Source organism: Hemicordylus capensis, chromosome 5, assembly GCF_027244095.1.
Source record: "Hemicordylus capensis ecotype Gifberg chromosome 5, rHemCap1.1.pri, whole genome shotgun sequence".
NCBI lineage: Eukaryota > Metazoa > Chordata > Lepidosauria > Squamata > Cordylidae > Hemicordylus > Hemicordylus capensis.
In genome coordinates this window covers 213,762,584-213,780,264 of record NC_069661.1, presented here as the reverse complement: position 1 = coordinate 213,780,264, position 17,681 = coordinate 213,762,584, and the positions used below count along the sequence as shown (strand labels likewise).

Here is a 17,681-nt window from a genome sequence, read left to right as displayed (position 1 = left end):
TTCCCCCCAAATTGAGGCTGGGCATTCTGACTTAGCCCAAAGTACGTCTGGCTTTTAAAAATCCTGTATTTCCAGTGGCTTTTGAAGAAAACCCAACGTTTTCTTTTGATCTGTTGAGGGGCCATTGCCGACAATTTGGTGTACTTGCACTTTCGTGTTGTTTTTTAAAAAATGTCTGCTGGATGGATTTCCATAAATCCACCCAAGTGTCAGCAAAGGAGAGTTTGACAGCTCAGTCTGGTGTGTTCTTTAAGTGATTTGCAACTGCAAGCACTGGGGGCGGGGGCGAGGGGGTTGTGGCAGACTGATGCAATTCTGTGGAGTCCAGAAGGGGAGGGGGATGAAGTGAGAAATTCCTGAGTTAAACGCAAACACAAGCAAAATGTGTGTCTTCCTATGCGTTAAAGTTTGGTCATCATAGCAACATAGCTTACATATGCAGATGTTTGGATATGCACATGTTTGGAAGCTTAACAACGGAGACTGCGGGTTGGGGTTAAGTTCTGTTGCTTTGACTTGTCACTTTTGCAGACATCCAGCTGGCTGTCAAACTAAAAAAAGTAATACTGAAGGGAGGTGTATCATGCCTCCTCCTGGGATGTGATTGGCTGGAGGAAAAAAATTTAAACAAACAGTGGGAATGCACATAGGAGAAAGATCACAGAGAATGCGGGAGGAGCCGATAGCTATGTGGACTGCCAATTTAATCTGCCGAAGTAAACATCTCTTCAGATACCCTGAGGAATAAAGCCATGTGTGAAAAACCTCCTGCTGACTTCCTGCTGCATAAGTAGTTTTACAAGGCCTGTTGGATCCTTTCTTCTCTACAGTGGTGGCTATGTTGCTTTCCAATTCACGCTTACTACAGCTACTCGAGAGAGTTCTCCAGCTCACATGGATGTCAACCTCTCCTACTGAACCTGCTGTCCTCTCATCCAATGAAGCTCTTCTTTGTTCTGCTTGGCTGTTCTTTGCTTCCCTCTTAAAGCAACAACATATTTACAATGCACAGGTTAGAATCGATGTTAGATTTGAACACAAGCTATCAAAGGAAGGATTTAGTACAATTAAGGTGAAAGCAGAATTACTCTTCAGAGGCACAGTTTCACAGTTTATTCCTAAGTAAGACGGGATCCAGCAAAAGTTAAGCTCTGTTAACTTCCCATTATAGTTTCCCTAAATCTACCATGTTCATGGCTTGATATACCAGGATTATTTCAGCCCAGTAGTAAAATCAGATTTTCAAATCCCAATACACTTTATTCCATAAGCTACTTGGGTAGTAAATGAAGTGAACCATATAATAAGTTGCTTAGGAAACAGCTGATTCAAGGTATACTGACAATAACCTCAGTAGTCCCTTGGGAACTTAAAAGAATGAACTGAAAGAGTCCCTGATGCTCTCTCATAGTTGTTTGATGTTTCATCAGTGCTGGCAAGCACAAACTGCTGGAATAGATAGACGGATGCATCTGATACCCATGAATGGATATGAGCTAATGTTGTTCCATTTCCTAATCCTCTGAATTGAACAACATAGAAAACAGCCTCATTCATTTCAGTGGGACGTTAATAATGAGGATGAATCAAAAGCATGGTTGCAAAGTTGACTTTGTGATTCCCTCATTTTGACCTCAGAAGTCATGGTGGCTGTGCCTAATGTTGTTAATTAATCCCAGGGATAAATTAAATGAATTGCGAATCCAGTATAGGCTTTTAGGGAACTCTGGAGAAAAAACACATAGTTCGCTCATTTCCTCTCTCCCTCTGTAAGAACAACCCTCTTTTCTCTCACACCAACCCTTCCAGCCCATCCCATGCTCTGTTATCCATTTCTGAAAGGTTCATCATGTAATCTGTCTGGATGTGGACAAGTTCTTCAGAGCAATAGCCTTTAGGAAGAGGAAACCCCTATTGTTCTTTGGTAGGTGACATTTTTGCCAACATCATTTAAAGCTGGGAAGTAAAGGCCACTTCACATGTATCAAAAACAGAAAATTGTGCATGATGGTGGTTCTGTGTGAAGATTCTATTTAATGTGTTAATCACTGGGAAGCTACAGTCACTAGTGGTTTCTCATTGTAATGCATTTGCAGTATGTATGTATAGTATCCTGATGATTAGCAACATGCAGAAGCAGAACCTGGACAGTTTCCTACATGGAAGTGACTCATAGGTTCCCCCCAACCCCCGCCTCCATCCTATTTCTTCCTTTAAGGTGGGGCAGTTTTTATCTGGGGCTCTTAGTGGTCTCCCATTCAAGTGCTTATCAAATTGACACCCACTTCAACACTCCACTTTAGCAAATGACATCCACTTCAACAACCAGGTGCTCTCAGACATTAACTGAGTCCCAAAGTACTTGTAGATGAAAACAAAACTTGGAAACACTATAGATGACTACATAAGGGAACATGGGAGCTTGCAAACTTCAGTAAATTGAATTATGATTTTCTGAGAACTCTGCTAAAGCGCCCTCCGCCTCAAGATACTGCCTAGCAGCATAACCATTGAAATGATGCTACCATCTGTTCATATAGAGTTAATTGCCTGTGTAAAGCTTCTGCAGTCCTATTCCTGAGAACATACAATCATCAGTTTATTTTTTCTATCCCAGAGACAAAAAAATAAAATAAAAACCAATTGAAAGATTAACCTTGGCATTCACATGTGCAGTATAGGGTTCTAGAATGGTGGTTGTGAACAATATCTGTGAAGTGTGGGATGTTTGACTTCTATGTTAATAATGGTTTTCTGTCCAGTCAGCATCCTTCAGTTTCTGAAAGCCTTCTTTAGGCAGAACCTCTCTTCCTCCTATGTGAAGTTTGTCCAGCCGATAGATGAACATGAGAAGGAGCTGCCACTGTCTAAAGAGGATGCCTCCTTGTATCCACTGACCATGCAGCATGTGCTATCCTTGGTCATCAGTCTACAGAACCTATTGGTCCAGGTATACGTCTGCTGATAACAAATAAATAAAAACATTTATTGTAGTGCTGAGCTATATAAAACACACAGATAAAGGTCCAAGGGGGAAAGATGCAGTCAAGTGCAGTTTCTTCCACTTTCCACTCTTCTATGGAACTGAACTTGTGAAAGCTGAGAAGCACATACTAGATTTATGCTATCATTTTCAGTCCAGAGCCAAGTGTAAACTCCAGGACTTAGTCAAGTTGTCTTATAAGTCCCATAGCTTCTTATAGCTTAAGTCCCTTAAGAGCAATAGCTTGTACTATCCTAGTAAGAGGCTATCATGCAATCTTATAATATGTGTGAGCAGCATTTTGCACCCTTTTGACTGGAGCCTTTCCAGATTGCCAGCTTTAGTGTGGGAGGAAGTGGTCTAACACTGGACGATTTAGGATGAGAGTAGTCAAAGCGGAATTAAATGTTTCAGGCATAATTCAGAATAAAGATGGAGCTATTCATATTCCTTTATCTTATTTACTGTTACTTAGGTTTTTCCCAACCAAGGATTGTTCATACTGCATGCTTTGCCTGCCGTCCTTCTGGCCCATTTTTAGCCAATGGGGTTGAAGAGGAGGTGGGCATCCCACCTCCTTTCTATTCAACTGTGCAGGTCAAGAAGGAGCAAGAATGTGCACATGTATGGTGGATACTCTGCATTCTTTTAAACCTTGTATGATTTTTTAAAAAATGGTAAAGTTTGACTATTTTTTATAAAAATAATTTGCTGTGCTTCTTGCTCAAGGCTACCATATGTCTCTATAGCCAGCTACAAGGTTTTTTAACATAGAGGTCAATGGAAAATTAGGAAAAAATATAAGTTGGGAAGGGCTGGCCATGGAGCTCTGAAACCAGGCACAGTTGTAGCACAGGATAGTGGGACTGTGTGTACTAAATTTGAAGATGATTGTTCAATTGGTTGATTTTTAATTATTTCTTTAGAGAGGGTGAGTATTTTTAACTTTTTTTGTTTCTCTGTTGATCTTGCACATTGGACACCAGGTAGCAAGCTTACACAAGATCAACAGGGAAATTAAAAAACAAAGTAGAACATTCTCCCTGTCTAAAAAACTCATTAAAAATCAATCAGAGTCCCACTACCCCGTGCTATAACTGTGCCTGGTTTTAGAGCTCCAGGGCCAGCCCTTACCAACTTAATGAAATTTAATTTTCTACTGACCTCTATGTTAAAAACAAAACAAAACCTTGTAGCTGGCTATAGAGACAAGTGACAGCCTTGTGCAAGACCCAAGTGAGTGAGGCTTTTCAGGAAGGAAGAATTTTAAAAATTAAAGAGGAGGCGAATAGAAATGAATGAATGGAAGTTGACTCCAGGGCACAGGAAACAAATATCATGTCAGCAGACACTTGGCAAAGCCACACCCCCATCTCATCTTGGTCCTCTTTATCCATGGGGTCTCTCCACACATCAGAATCATACTCTGCAAAATGACAGACTATCCCAGGAAAACATTCTAGAAAGTGCAACTATTCTTGGATGCAGATATTCTGAGTTAAGCTCAATTTGTAAAGATAAAACCTGAATAATTATGCTTGCTATATGAATAGTACCTTGCTCTGTCAGTACTGAATTTGGGCGAAATCCTGCTCTCCTATGAATCCACCCTAAGCCTCAGCATGCAAAAGCACTGTAAAAGCCCCATGTAGAAAAATTCCTGGGGAGAAAAAAAAGTGTTGCCACTTTCTTTTCTAACTTAACATATAAGACGTGGGTTATTTCTGACAAGAATCAGTGTCCTTACTCTTTCCTTTATATTTACAGAAAGACATGTTGTTATCACAAACTGTTGTTGGCTGTCTGGAGGTCTTATTGGAATATTTGCACCCGAAGAACCAGGACATTGGTACATCTTTCAGCACTGAACATTATTTGGGTTCACTTTATTCCTTTACTTTGCTGGACTGTCTTCAGTAATGGCAGAATATCTCCATTAGGAGTGGCTGAAAAAAGAGTTATTAGTATGTCCACATCCTAAGAGAAGGAGCTGCATCCACATTTTCCAGGGTGTTCTTGCCTTACAAAATGGCATTAGGTGGCTGATGATCTCATCTACTTAATGGAAAACGAAAACAGAAGTCTCTATTTTTAGGAACCTTATTCAGTTCCCAAGAAAGCAATGCAAAACTCACCTGTCTGCCTACAATCTGGGTCAGACCCAGTGTGATTTGTTTCAGTCAGGCTTTGCTAAGACAATTTGTTGTGTGAGGAAATTTGACAATGGGTTTTATAGCTTTCTCTCTATATATTATTCAGTGGGTGATGTTGAAAGAGGAGGAGGTGGGGGGGGGCACATGCCACAAAACAGAGTATAATGCTGTTATAGATAAAGTCCCTTGCTCTCAGGCACCTCATATATGGCAGGGTCACTGGCTTTACTCCCGAGACAGGTAACATCTCCAGAATTTAAATCCACTATAATTAATTGGGGGAGAGAAGAAAACAACCCGAAACAAAAGGGACATTACTGGGAGAGAGGATATTTTGTGAATTAATGTATCTTATGGATGAATGGCAGCCAACAGCCTAAGTTCTGCTTATGACAAAGGTCTTAGAAAATAGAAAGGCACAGGTGTGTGAGAAGGGCAAGGTTTTTTTAAAAAAATAAAATAAAATAAAAGATTCCGTTTGCAAGGATTTTACGTGAGACAAACAGTTATTCAGCCAAACCATGGGACATTAGTGTCACTGGCAGCCTTATAATATTAATGTAATACAGTGCAGATTTGATACTAATATATTTTGCAGTTAGGGCTTTATTCAGCACGTTTAATACCACATTTCATGAGAAACAGCAGAATGATATCCCAGTGATCCAAACTGAGGAGGGACTGTAGCTCATGGCTGAATGCTTGTTTTGCATGCAGACAATACCAAATTCAATCCCTGGCATCTCTAGGCGGGCCAGGAAAAAGACTTCTGGCTGAAATCCTACACTTTGTACACAATACTGCTCTAGATGCACTCTGATTCAGTATAAGGCAGCTACAATGTTCAAACACAATACTGACTGATTTAGCAACTCTCCTAGGCTTCACATTATCTTAACATCTCCCCCCACCCCCACCCGTCCTTTATATATTTATGTTGTGAATGAATAAGGTAGGAGCTTAAATCTTAATGTGTTTCCAGGAATAGTTTATGTGGACATAAATTTTTATCACCATTAACTCTCCTCTTTCAGAAACGTTAATACGGTTATATATATATTTTTTTATGACATAAAGGAAGTCCTGTGTCATATAAGTGCATTTATCTTGGATCTCTTCTACTGGGTTCTTTGTTATTCTAACCAACTGTGGTTGGTTTCTCCATTTCTAGCATGCCATATTGTCTCACAACCATGGAATAAATTCCTGCTGATCACACTTCTAGATGGTGGTGAGAATTCTTTTCTTCACCCAGACACACTCAGACTTTTTGCTTTGGTAAGTATAGGGGCCAAACATTGTTATCCTGAAAATTTATAGTATGTTTTTGCTGTACAGAATGTTGTATCTGCAGGTGTTTATATTGCAGACATCAAGTGTGGAAAATATACAGGCCATATTCAGGGCTGGATTATGATACGCTGAGGCCCTAAGATAAATCGGCTTAAAAGGCCTTAAAGCATTACAAAATGGATTGGAAGTCTTGCCCCAGTACATCACTCACACACACCCTCACCGTGCTGTTCACAGTTATGGCAGCATTCATTTGAAGAGGCAAACACTGGCCACACTCACACGTAACATGAAACTGGAGGTGAAGGGGCCTCCAGTTTCAAAGTCTGTATGTCTGAATTTGGGCATCTGCAGTGTGCAATGCCATGGTTCTCCTCCCCAGACTCTGATTTGTACCTTCGGTTTGTAGTGAGGTTGCCCGCCTGGACCTCTGGTTCTGTGATGCCAACATTACGTCTGAATGTGGCATCACAGTCTGGCTGCTTTTCCAACCGGAGGAAGCTCCTCCCTTGCTCCAGCTGCTATTGGCTGCTGGGGCTGTCGTTCAGTAAAGAAGGGAGTCCAGGTAGCCGGTTCCCTGACTGCAGAGAGGGAGCTTTCTGTGACAGAGAGAGCGGGGGACAGGAGAGCAGGGGAGCGGAACTGCGGGTCCACTGGACCTGCAGTTCTGCATTATGTATGAATGCGGCCATTGCCTGTAACCATGATGATTGGCATTGGTCTAAACCGGGGCCTGGTCTATTTAAATTGCAATAGAACTTGCAGTTATTTCTGCACAGATTTATAAATTAAATATGATAAATAATTGTGTAGCCATATAAATATATTTTTGTCTTATCAGAATGATAATGTAGCTCCCTGCTGAAATAAGAGCCTCCCCATCTCTGACAACTTTTAGAAAGTCTCTAAAAACACATTTATTCACCAAAGCTTTTTAACTAGACTTGTGGTTTTAAATTGTTCTAAGGTTTTAATTTCTGTTTTGTGTTGCTGTAAACCGCCCAGAGACTGAAGTTTGGAGCAGTGTACAAATATAATAAATACATAAAGAATGTCTGTTTTAGAGTCTTTTTTCCTTTCTCCTTTATTTTTCAACTAATTATGTAAAACTTGAAATATAGTCATTTTTTGGTATTCAGAGGCCCTTCAAAATGTGAGGTCCTAAGCTGTAGCTTACTTAGCTTGTGCCTAAATCTAGCACTGGCCATATGTGGCCCTGAGATGCTTCCAAGGGCCCAAAAAAGATGTGACTTAGGAGAGCCATGACTCAGGTGATACTTAAAGAACAAACAAGAACAAATTAAAGAAGTTGTATGGGTTCTGATATGGTCAAAGCAACAGCTGTGGGGAAGGAGCAGGAAAGGCCAGTCTATTAAGGCAGGGTGGGCATGGCACACACCCTATTGTCTAGCCCATCTCCCCGCTTCCTCACCCCATCCCATTCTCCAGGGAGTGTTTAATCCTCCCCATCCCACCCCATTCTGTTTTCCCAATCAAAATCCAAAGCCATAATCTGTATACGTCTAATCTTGTGTGTCTGGTTTGATCAGAGAAAGAGGGTTAAATGTCCCCTTCCCCAGCACTGCTGCTCTGATAAAATTGGACCCTCCTGTGTCTTCTACGTTTTTTGTTTTAATCGGGATATCCAGTCATTGACTACCTATGTCACATTTGTTTTGACCCTTGGAATCCTGAGATAGAAAACCTCTAGGCCTGATAGGTTCTCAGCCCTTATTGTCAATATAGCCTGTTGATCAGGATGAATGACTGTGGGGGTAAGTTACATATCTTTTGTTGTATTGAATATAACAAAAGTTCCCGAGCAAAGAGTATCAAACCATTAAAACAGCATATGTCACCTTATTAATTGCATTAATAATTCCAAATATCGATATCCGTCCTCGATTCTGATCTTCAGAAAGGAGAGTATATTTTCTCTCCTGTTTGTTATTTATTAGTGTTTAGAAGCACTTCTGTGTGTGATTTCACCTTCCTGCCCCTAGCTGCACATTCAGTATTTTGGAATTTTAATTTTAACATAAACTTCCACAGAACCTTTAAACTAGCAAAGAGTCACTTGATTAGATTATCCCTTGCCCCACAATTTTAATAAATATTGCTGAAGAGTCTGAGGCAATAAAACTTGTGGCAGCTTGCAGCTATGTAGGTGATGAGGCAGAGACTAACTGCAGGTGTGTCTTTATTGGGATTAACATGTAATTAATTCCTGAATGTCTGTTGTCTTTTTCGGCTAAGTTTTTGAGGTACCAGAGCACCAGAATTATATCTCAAAGTGAAATTAGCCATATACTTGAAGAAGCAGCAAATACGAAATTGCCAGAACTTTCTAATGTCACAGTCAGTACTCTTCGCTCCTTTCTTCTTCTGGTGAGCAGTTTGGAGAAGGTAATTGGGTAATAGTGAACAGCAGCTGAGGGTAAGCCTGTAAGAAGGTTGTTCTCCCAACTTCTGCCTTTAATGTCAGTTTGATTCTATTCTATCTTATGCAAAACTTTCCTGAGAAATTTCACTTATTGAAATTTATTTGACTTCCCTTGAAAATTTTCAGGTATTTTGCCTTGGGAGGAATCTTGGCTTCAGATTTAATTTGAAATTTCAGCATAATCTCTTTGGTCCAGGGACTAGAGGACACATTTCCATTCTTTCAGATCAATTCTTGTGGGAGTTGTACTCTAAAGCAATAGAACATCCTTTGATAGTGGCAGTTGTGCTGTAACATTCATGAAGGAGAGATCTATCAATGGCTACTAGTCTATCAATGGCTATTAGCTATAGTCCACCTCCAGCCTCAGGCAGGATGCCTCTGAATACCAGTTGCAGGGGAGTAGCAGTAGGAGAACGGGCATGCCCTCAGCTCTGCCTGTGGGCTTCCCAGTGGCACCTGGTGGGCCACTGTGTGAAACAGGATGCTGGACTAGATGGGCCTGATCCAGCAGGGCTTTTCTTATGTTCTTATCCCCTTGGTTCTTCGTCTTGGCAATTCCATTTGTTTGGGGGGGAAACAATGAAATTTTGAAGTGATTCTAACAGGGCTGATAGGGCCATGAAGCAGTTGATTTAGGTAGCAGATACCAGAGAGGGTAATGTATTGTTGCCTCATAACTTCCAGACTGTCAGTACAAAAAATGAGAAGAGGGTAAATACCATTTTGACTCTTCACTTCAGGTGCAAAACTGTCTAAGGCTGGTACTGATTTCAAGTCCAGTAGAACCACACAGAGAGATACTGCTCATACCAGCCAGCAGTATCAGCCAGCGTGGTTTAGGTGAGCCAGCGTGGTGTAGTGGTTAGAGTGCTAGACTAGAACCGGGGAGACCTGAGTTCAAATCCCCATTCAGCCATGATACTTGCTGGGTGACTCTGCGCCAGTCACTTCTCTTTCAGCCTAAACAGGGTTATTGTGAGGAGAAACTTAGGTATGTAGTAAACCTAAGCTCTGGGCTCCTTGGATGAAGAGCGGGATATAAATGTAATAATAATAATAATACTGGGTTGGTCCTCTTTCTCAGTTTTTTGCACTACAGAAGGGAATCGGACTGCTTTCAGCACCAATTGTACAATTTGTACCAACATGACAGTTACTTTCCTATTTCAAAGCAGAGAAAACATAACTTCTTTTCAGAAGGACTGTCACGTGCATTTTCTGTAGTTCTGGTTTAATTTAGCATGCATTCTGGGTCGTATTGCTGTCACAGGAAGTGAAGGAAATTGAGGTATGAAGGGACAAACTTACTAATTATTTCTTCCACTTCAATATCAGCTTCGAAGTGGGAAATGTCAAGTGGATCCAGCCCAAGTAGCATCGATCCAAGTCTTGCTGGAGAGCCTTCCAACAACAAGTAGGATTCAGCACAGGCATCAAGGCATGGTGTATCCTTTGGCAGAACGTGTGGTTACTGGAGTAAGAGATATGCCACCATCTGGCTGGATCTGAAGTTCAGGCTAGGTCTGCTGTTTTGTAACATAATCCACAAATACGTTCCAAAATGGTTTTTTAAAACACCTTATCAATATATTTTTGGCCTTTGAGCTTGGACCTAACAGGTTTTAAAGAAATCAGCATTATATAAAAAGAAATATCATAGTAAGGAATGTTTGTTTTCTAAATTGTTTGTTGAATGATTTTTCCATAACAAGTAATTCTGGATACATAGTGGTACTGTGTTTTAGCTGTCTGTGCAGGTGTAATAATAGCAAGGCAGATATTGATTTTCATTTCTTCCTTCCTCTTTTTTCCTGTTGCTAAATAGGGTACAAAATGCAAAAGCACATATTACTGATATTAATGTGTGAATTTATTGCTGCTGTTTGACAAGAATAGTTGAAGACATCCTATGGCTTTCTGTTTACTTTCTTCATAGTATGCCTTTGAATAATGTTAGGGACAGCTCAAAAGCACTCCTCAAGCTAGTAATGATCAATAATAATGATGCCGTTCAACAAGCCGGAGTGCCTCCTTTGTGTCACTGTAGTAATCCCCCCTGCCCACCACGGTTCTTTTTCTTTTTGGCCAAAGGAGAAGTATTGCTGACAGGACAGGTATGAATTGTATCTGGCCACACTCAACCGGAAGTTTCATGTTTATACTGTAAAGGTTTTCTGGAAAGCAATGGAAAGGCCTGTGGTGTTTTAGGTAAGAGAATGCATATATAATCTGGAATTGATCTGTTGTCATCATGAGAAATGGGTTACTGTGCCTGTGCAGGGACCTTGAAGGTGGATTAATTTGCTCCTCTCTGGCCCCGCTCCCTGCCGTGCACATGCGCAGTGCATTCTTTTTCTCGGCAGTCGGGTGCCATTTTGATTCAGTTTCTTTTCGACCGCTGATGCGCCAAGACCTTCGGGTTATTGCTTCTCAATATTAGAAAAGAAAGTGTTATTAGATTGGATTTAAAACCTGTGTTTTTTTTGCTATGGACTGTGAGTTAACTATTCTTTGGGTTTCTGGACGTCAGACTTGGACTTCTACCAGCTTTGCCGATAGAATGGGGGGGGCAGAGAGAAAAGAGACTACTTTTAAACGGTGCTCTCTATGTACAGTGGAATTGCCTTCCACGGATGAACATGATCTGTTTTTGTTATGTTTTGGCCTTATGCAGGATTTGCAAATCGTTTTCAAAACAAACTTTGAAAAATCAATCATTGCACCTCAGAGTGGCTTTGTATGGCAATGCATTGCGTCCTCCCATGCCAAGACTGGAATCGAGATCGGTATCTATTGGCTCAGCGCCGAGATGGACATCGATGGCTTCAATGTCAGAGTCAGGGCCTGTGTGTGCACAGTCTAAAGCCATGGCAAGTGACCCGGAAAAGATCGTCTTTAAAAAGTTGAGAAGCTCTGATGCTGGCCATAAGAAACATAAATGGCATTGAGTCTCTTCCGATACTGACTGTCCACCACCGAAGAAACATAAGTTGAAGACTCCACATCCATCAAGATCGAGGACTCCCTCGCCTATGACAGTTCAGGGTCAAGGTTCGTTGACATTGATGGATTCTTCATGACTGATTCCTTCAATGTTGAAAACCTCACTGCTACCTACTGGCCCTCTGTTGGGTACGTTGACATCAACGGCAAGTTTGATACTGATGTTGACATCGATGGTGTCCTTGATACTGTACACTTCGTTATCAGTGACAGAAGTCAAGTGTGGCTCTTGTCAAAGAAATATTTCAAGTTCTCCATTGGCAACAGTACCTCCACATTCCTACAAACCACTGTCGTTGTCTCCAGCAAAAACACCTGTTAGGTCTCCTCTGCTGTTATTTGACAATACCGATGATACCTTATTCGATCAAAACACTGCAGAGTTGTTGATGAGTATGTTGGACTCTATCACCAGTACTCCTTCTGGCTCTATGTTCCAGGGGTTTTTAAGTGGAGGCTTAGATGTGGATATGGATGCGGATGGAGATTCAACTCCTAAAACCCCATCCATGTCACCTTTCATGATTGCGACAACTTGAACGGGTCTCACTTCTTTTCAACCTGTATGACCAGCTGTATCAACGGCAACTCTACCACCCACCACTACTGCAACTTTGTGGAGACCATCTTTTACCTTTGTCCCTTCACAACCTTTGATGCCACAAAGGGACACTTTCCACGCATGCAGGTTTAGACACACGATGTCACTGGTGACTCAGCTGGATTTTGCTGAGTTTCAGTTATGGAGGGCACAGCGTATGCTGCAAGGCTATGTTGCATGACAACAGCCCATTCCTTTGCAGCTCCCCCCTCAGCCTACTGCCCTTCCCACAACTCAACCTATACCTGCGGTTACTGTGGGAGTGAACCAGGGGGTTCAGACTACTCCTCTGCCTTTGGATGTGCCTGTCGAACCTGTGACACCATCCTTTTCTCAACACCTGAATACACAGCCTCCTGTTGAAGATAGGTCACATCCACCCCCCACCTGCATGCCCGGTGGGTGCCCCAGTACCGATTCAAGAGATGGTGCCTACACCTTCTGACAACTCTTATGATGCCTTCAACTCTTCGGAACCGGACACTGATGGTGAAGGACCAGTTCCAGAACATCCTTCAGATCCACCCTCGGATGTCCGCCCAAAACCTTCTACCTCACTTAATGAGGAACTGAAATCCTATACTAAAATGATACAGCAAATGGCTGGGTTTTTAGGTCTGGAAATAAAACAACCAATACCAGAACTTTAGGATCCCATTTGCAAAATGATGGTCACAGTACAATCAACACAGCCTGTCACCTTGCCCATGTTGCCTGTTATTTCTAAAGCAGCCAAAACAGCATGGGAAGTCTTGCAAACTTCTACTCCAACTTCTAAGTGGTTGGAGAGTTTGTACCATATTCAGGAAGAGGAGAATGTTTACCTTTTGAAGCACCCTACTCCAAACTCTTTAGTTATAGAGTGTGCTGCCTTATCTAAGTCAGGCCACTGTCATTCCACCCTTTCAGATAAAGAAGGGAGAAAACTGGACGTTTTTGGACGCCATGTTTATTCAACAGCGAGCTTATCTATTCTCATTGAGAATTATGTGGCCTGTATGGCACATTACAATTATTGTCTGTGGGACTCTTTGCAAAAGGAACTATCCTCATTCAACCCTGAGGACTTTAAGTTTAAATATGGGGAGATACTTAACAAGTCAGTTGAGCTTACCAGACAGCAGCTTAGTACGTTTAAACACCTGGTAGAAATGGAATCTAGGACAATGACCACTGCAGTCTCTCTGAGATGTCATGCCTGGTTACGTTCTTTGACCCTACAAAATGACATGAGAGATCGCTTTGAAAATCTGCCATTCAACGGCAAAGGTCTCTAGAGATTCAACAATGGAGACTTTTTTAAAGTCAAGATTTACTGCAAAGGGTTTTTCGTCCTCTATGACAACAGCATAAAGCTCTTCCTGCTACTGGAGCTTCAATCTGCAATGTTCTGGTTTCCGGTACCATGACTGTAAAGAGCAGAAGAAACAATACAAACTGTACCACAAAAAGGGCTTTGGACAAAAAACCAGGAATCAGGTACCCGTCCTGGAAAGGATGCTTCCAAGCAGTCCCTTTGGTTCCCAAGATATCCACCACACATACCATCATCACTTGCCAGAGTTTTGAACATCGAAGCACTGACAGTCAGTGGTGTGCCTGTAATCCTACCTCTTGTGCCACCCTGTGTCATCAGACTAGCCAGTCATGCTCCAGCATTGCACCAGATAACATCAGACCAGTGGGTCTTAAGAATTATCAGTTCAAGTTACGCAGTTGAATTTGAAACTTTGCCAAGTTTCGAAGGCATGAAGATCACTCCCCCAACTCCCGCTTTGTGAGAAGAGATACAAGCTTTGTTGGAAAAGGGAGCAATAGTGCCAGTGCGGTAGACAGACCAGCTGAAGGGATTCTACACGCGTTATTTCCTCATTCCAAAACAGGATGGCGGAAACAGGGCAGTTATGGATCTCTGGAGCCTCAACCAATAAATTGATATGAGCAAGTTCCGTATGACAAGGCTGCAAGGAATCCTTCCACTCCTCACCAAGGAGGAGTAGCTTGCTATGTTAGATCTCAAAGACATGTATCTTCATATCAAAATACAACACAACCACTGGAAGTTCTTGCGGTGCGTCATAGGAAGCACAGTGTTCCAGTACAGGGTCCTGCCCTTTGGTTTGTCTGTGGCACCGAGGGTGTTTACCAAATGTATGGCAGCAGTTGCAGCTTACCTGCGCACGCAAGGTATCATCGTATTCCTTTATCTCGACAACTGGCTCCTGGTACACCAGGACAGGTTGGAGTCCCAAATTCAGTATGTCCTGTGACTGTTAAATGACTTGGGAGTCCAGGTCAATTGGGACAGATCAAAGCTGCAACCAACAAAATCCATAGACTACATTGGAGCATTGCTGAACACACTGATGAAATGAGTGTACCTGCTGGAGGAATGATATCGTCACATTTGTTCTCTGCTGGAGGCGTTTGAAAGCCAGCCACTTGAATGGGCTGAACAGTTTCAGAGATTGCTTGGCCTTATGGCCTCTTGCAAGGCAACCATCTTCCATACGTGCCTACGTATGTGGCAACTACAACTTTGGTTTCTGTGGTCATTCCGCCCAAATGTCGACAGTCAGCATTTGCTGTTGGAAGTCCTGCTGTCTGTTCTAGATTCCTCGGGATGGTGGAAAGTGCAGGAGAACCTACTGCAGGGCATATCTTTCGAACCTCCAACTCTGACAAGGTGGGTGACAACAGACACCTCCTTGATGGGGTGGGGAGTACATTGCAAGAATCATCAGACTCAGGGCCTGTGGACAGCACAACAGCAGACGATGCATATCAACTTTGTGGAGCTGATGGCAGCTTTTCTGGCTCTAAAATCTGTGGCACCCCAATAAGAGACTCCACAGTGCAGCTCCCAATGGACAATACTAAGACGATTGCCTATGTCAGTTGTCAGGGAGGCACAGTTTCAAGGTTTCTATGTGCACTAAGTACACAACTTTGGAATTGGTGCATTGCCCAGAATTTATTCCCGTTGGCCATTTTATTTATTTATTTATTTTTGCATTTTTATACTGCCTTTCGTTAAAAGATAGCCCCAAGGCGGTTCCACATCAAGGGTGTGGAGAACATCTTAGCAGTTGACTTGAACAGGACATTCAAGAATCAACAACATCACGTATGGGAGCTCAAGCAAGCATGTCTAGACTGTTTGACTGCCACGTGGGGGATCCCCCAGGTGGATATGTTTTCAACGGAAGAGAACAAGAAATATCCGTGATTCTGTTCTCGAGTGGGCATTGGGCGAGTGTCTCTAGGGGATGCTTTTCAGCTGGAACAAGGGTCTACTATATATGTTCCCCCCACTGCCCCTAGTCAACAGGGTTGTGGGCAAACTGGTACAGGACAGTGTGAAAGTTATTTTAGTGACGCCATGGTGGCCATGCCAACTATGGTTTGCGTCGCTACTCTGACTGACAGGTGACAGGGAACAATTATTGCCATCTACCTCTCGACTCAGATCTGCTAACAAGAGACGGAGGTAAATTCTGCATCCTGCTCTGCGAATGCTGCGGCTGATGGCATGGAAGGTCGGCTATTAAAGAAAATCCTGCTAAATTGTCACAGGCCTTTGATGCGAAAAAGCTACACAAATAAATGGAGGGGTTTGATCTGTTCAGAGCTTCCATGGATCAAGTCCTATTGTACCTTGCCAGTCTGAAAGAATCAGGTCTGGCAAATGTATCCTTAAGGGTGCATCTTGATGCTATTTTGGCTAAGCATGGTGGTTGGCAAGGCAAGACCGCCTTCTCTCATCCTCGATCCAATAATTTTTTGCGGGGGATTAATAACCTGTATCCCCCAATACGCCACCCAGCTGAACAGTGGAGTCTATCTCTAGTGCCGGCTTCACTAATGGAACTTCCCTTTGAACCACTTGATGAGGCAAGCTTGCGGTTTTTGACACTGAAACCTGCCTTTCTCATCACCATTACTACTGCCCGTCGTGTTAGTGAACTGGCTGCTTTAAGGGCAGATGTACCATATACGCAGTTCTTCCCCAACAAGGTAGTCATGCATACCAACCCATCCTTCTTACCTAAAGTGGTAACTGATTTTTACTTGAATAAAAATATCATATTGCTGTCTTTTTTTCAAGAATCTGAAACATGCCTAGAATGAACTTTGCATTCGTTGGATGTCAGGCGCTGCCTTCTCCATCACCTGAAAAGAACAAAAGACTTTCGACATACAAATCTGCTCTTTCTTGACATAGGTTACAAAACAGACAACCTCCAAAGCTGTTGAAAGCCAGGGGCAGAGCCACCATTGGGCGAAAGGGTTCAAAGAACCCAGGCTGCCAATGGGGAAAGGCCGCCGAGAGAGCCCCGCCCTGTGGCTCGGGTTCCATAGGAGCCCAGAGCGAACTCCCCCCTCCCACACCCGGGCCGCCGAGAGCCCTGGTGAGCACTTCGCCAATTATTTCAGGCAGCTCCGACTGCCCCATAGAATGTTTTCCCCTTCCTCTCCCTCTCTGGAGGGAGAGAAAGGGGAAAACATCCTATTAGGCAGCCGACCCTGCCTGAAATGACGAGCCGAGAGCTCGTTTGGGCTCTTGGCAGCCCAGGCCATGCTCCCTTGCACATGACAAAGGCACGTGACAAGGGGTGGAGCGTGGCCTGGGCTGCCGAGAGCCCGAACGACCTCTCGGCTCGTCATTTCAGGCAGGGTCGGCTGCCTAATAGGATGTTTTTCCCTTTCTCTTCCTCCAGAGAGGGAGAGGAAGGGGAAAACGTTCTATGGGGCAGTCGGAACTGCCTGAAATAATTGGCAGAGAGTTCGCCTGGACTCTCGGCGGCCAGGGCGTGGGAGGGGGGAGTTAGCTCTGGGTTCCTATGGAGCCCGAGCCATGCCCCGTGCACGTGACGTCACGCGCACGAGCATATTGGAAGGGGCCGCCAAGCAGGGCTGGATGCAGGCTGCCGCTCGGCTGGCTCCGCGCCTGGTGAAAGCACACTCTACGAGAGCATATGCTACTTTGGCTGCTCACTTATCTGGCCTCTGTTTTAAGGACCTGTGTGCTACTGCCACTTGGACTACGCATATGCTATTTATAAAGCATTATGCCATAGACTTACGTATGGCTACTGAAGCCAAATTTGGAAGAGAGGTACTGAAGAGAGTTCTAGAGTAGGGATGTGCATGAACCGGTCCGTAGGCCATAATAGAGGCCTCTGAACTGGTTCAAACATG

General features: G+C 43.1%; 1 protein-coding gene and 1 long non-coding RNA gene across 12 annotated transcripts in view; one reads left to right on the top strand and one right to left on the bottom strand.

Moving 5' to 3' along the window:
- Positions 1–17,681, top strand: part of MEI1 (meiotic double-stranded break formation protein 1) — an 88,129-nt gene that overhangs the window by 69,292 nt on the left and 1,156 nt on the right. For 4 of the 9 annotated variants that reach the window (XM_053254230.1, XM_053254227.1, XM_053254225.1 and 1 more), the window contains 7 exons: positions 831–1,012; positions 1,843–1,924; positions 2,763–2,950; positions 4,751–4,832; positions 6,308–6,414; positions 8,686–8,835; positions 10,211–10,320. In XM_053254230.1, coding sequence (XP_053110205.1) covers positions 831–1,012; positions 1,843–1,924; positions 2,763–2,950; positions 4,751–4,832; positions 6,308–6,414; positions 8,686–8,835; positions 10,211–10,320 — 901 coding nt within the window. Of the gene's footprint in view, positions 1–830; positions 1,013–1,809; positions 1,925–2,762; positions 2,951–4,750; positions 4,833–6,307; positions 6,415–8,685; positions 8,867–10,210; positions 10,321–17,681 lie in introns of those variants that run through there. The other 5 variants (XM_053254226.1, XM_053254228.1, XM_053254229.1 and 2 more) reach the window with 5 other exon arrangements.
- Positions 686–16,857, bottom strand: LOC128326763 (uncharacterized). Of its 3 annotated transcripts, none has more exons than XR_008308247.1 (5): positions 16,528–16,857; positions 14,654–14,860; positions 13,594–13,696; positions 2,657–2,958; positions 686–981 (listed from the first exon to the last, which is right to left on the bottom strand). It is a non-coding gene; the product is annotated as an uncharacterized LOC128326763 (long non-coding RNA). The 3 variants fall into 3 exon arrangements; XR_008308246.1 differs by having other exon boundaries at positions 2,657–2,961; positions 14,654–14,794; XR_008308245.1 differs by having other exon boundaries at positions 14,654–14,794.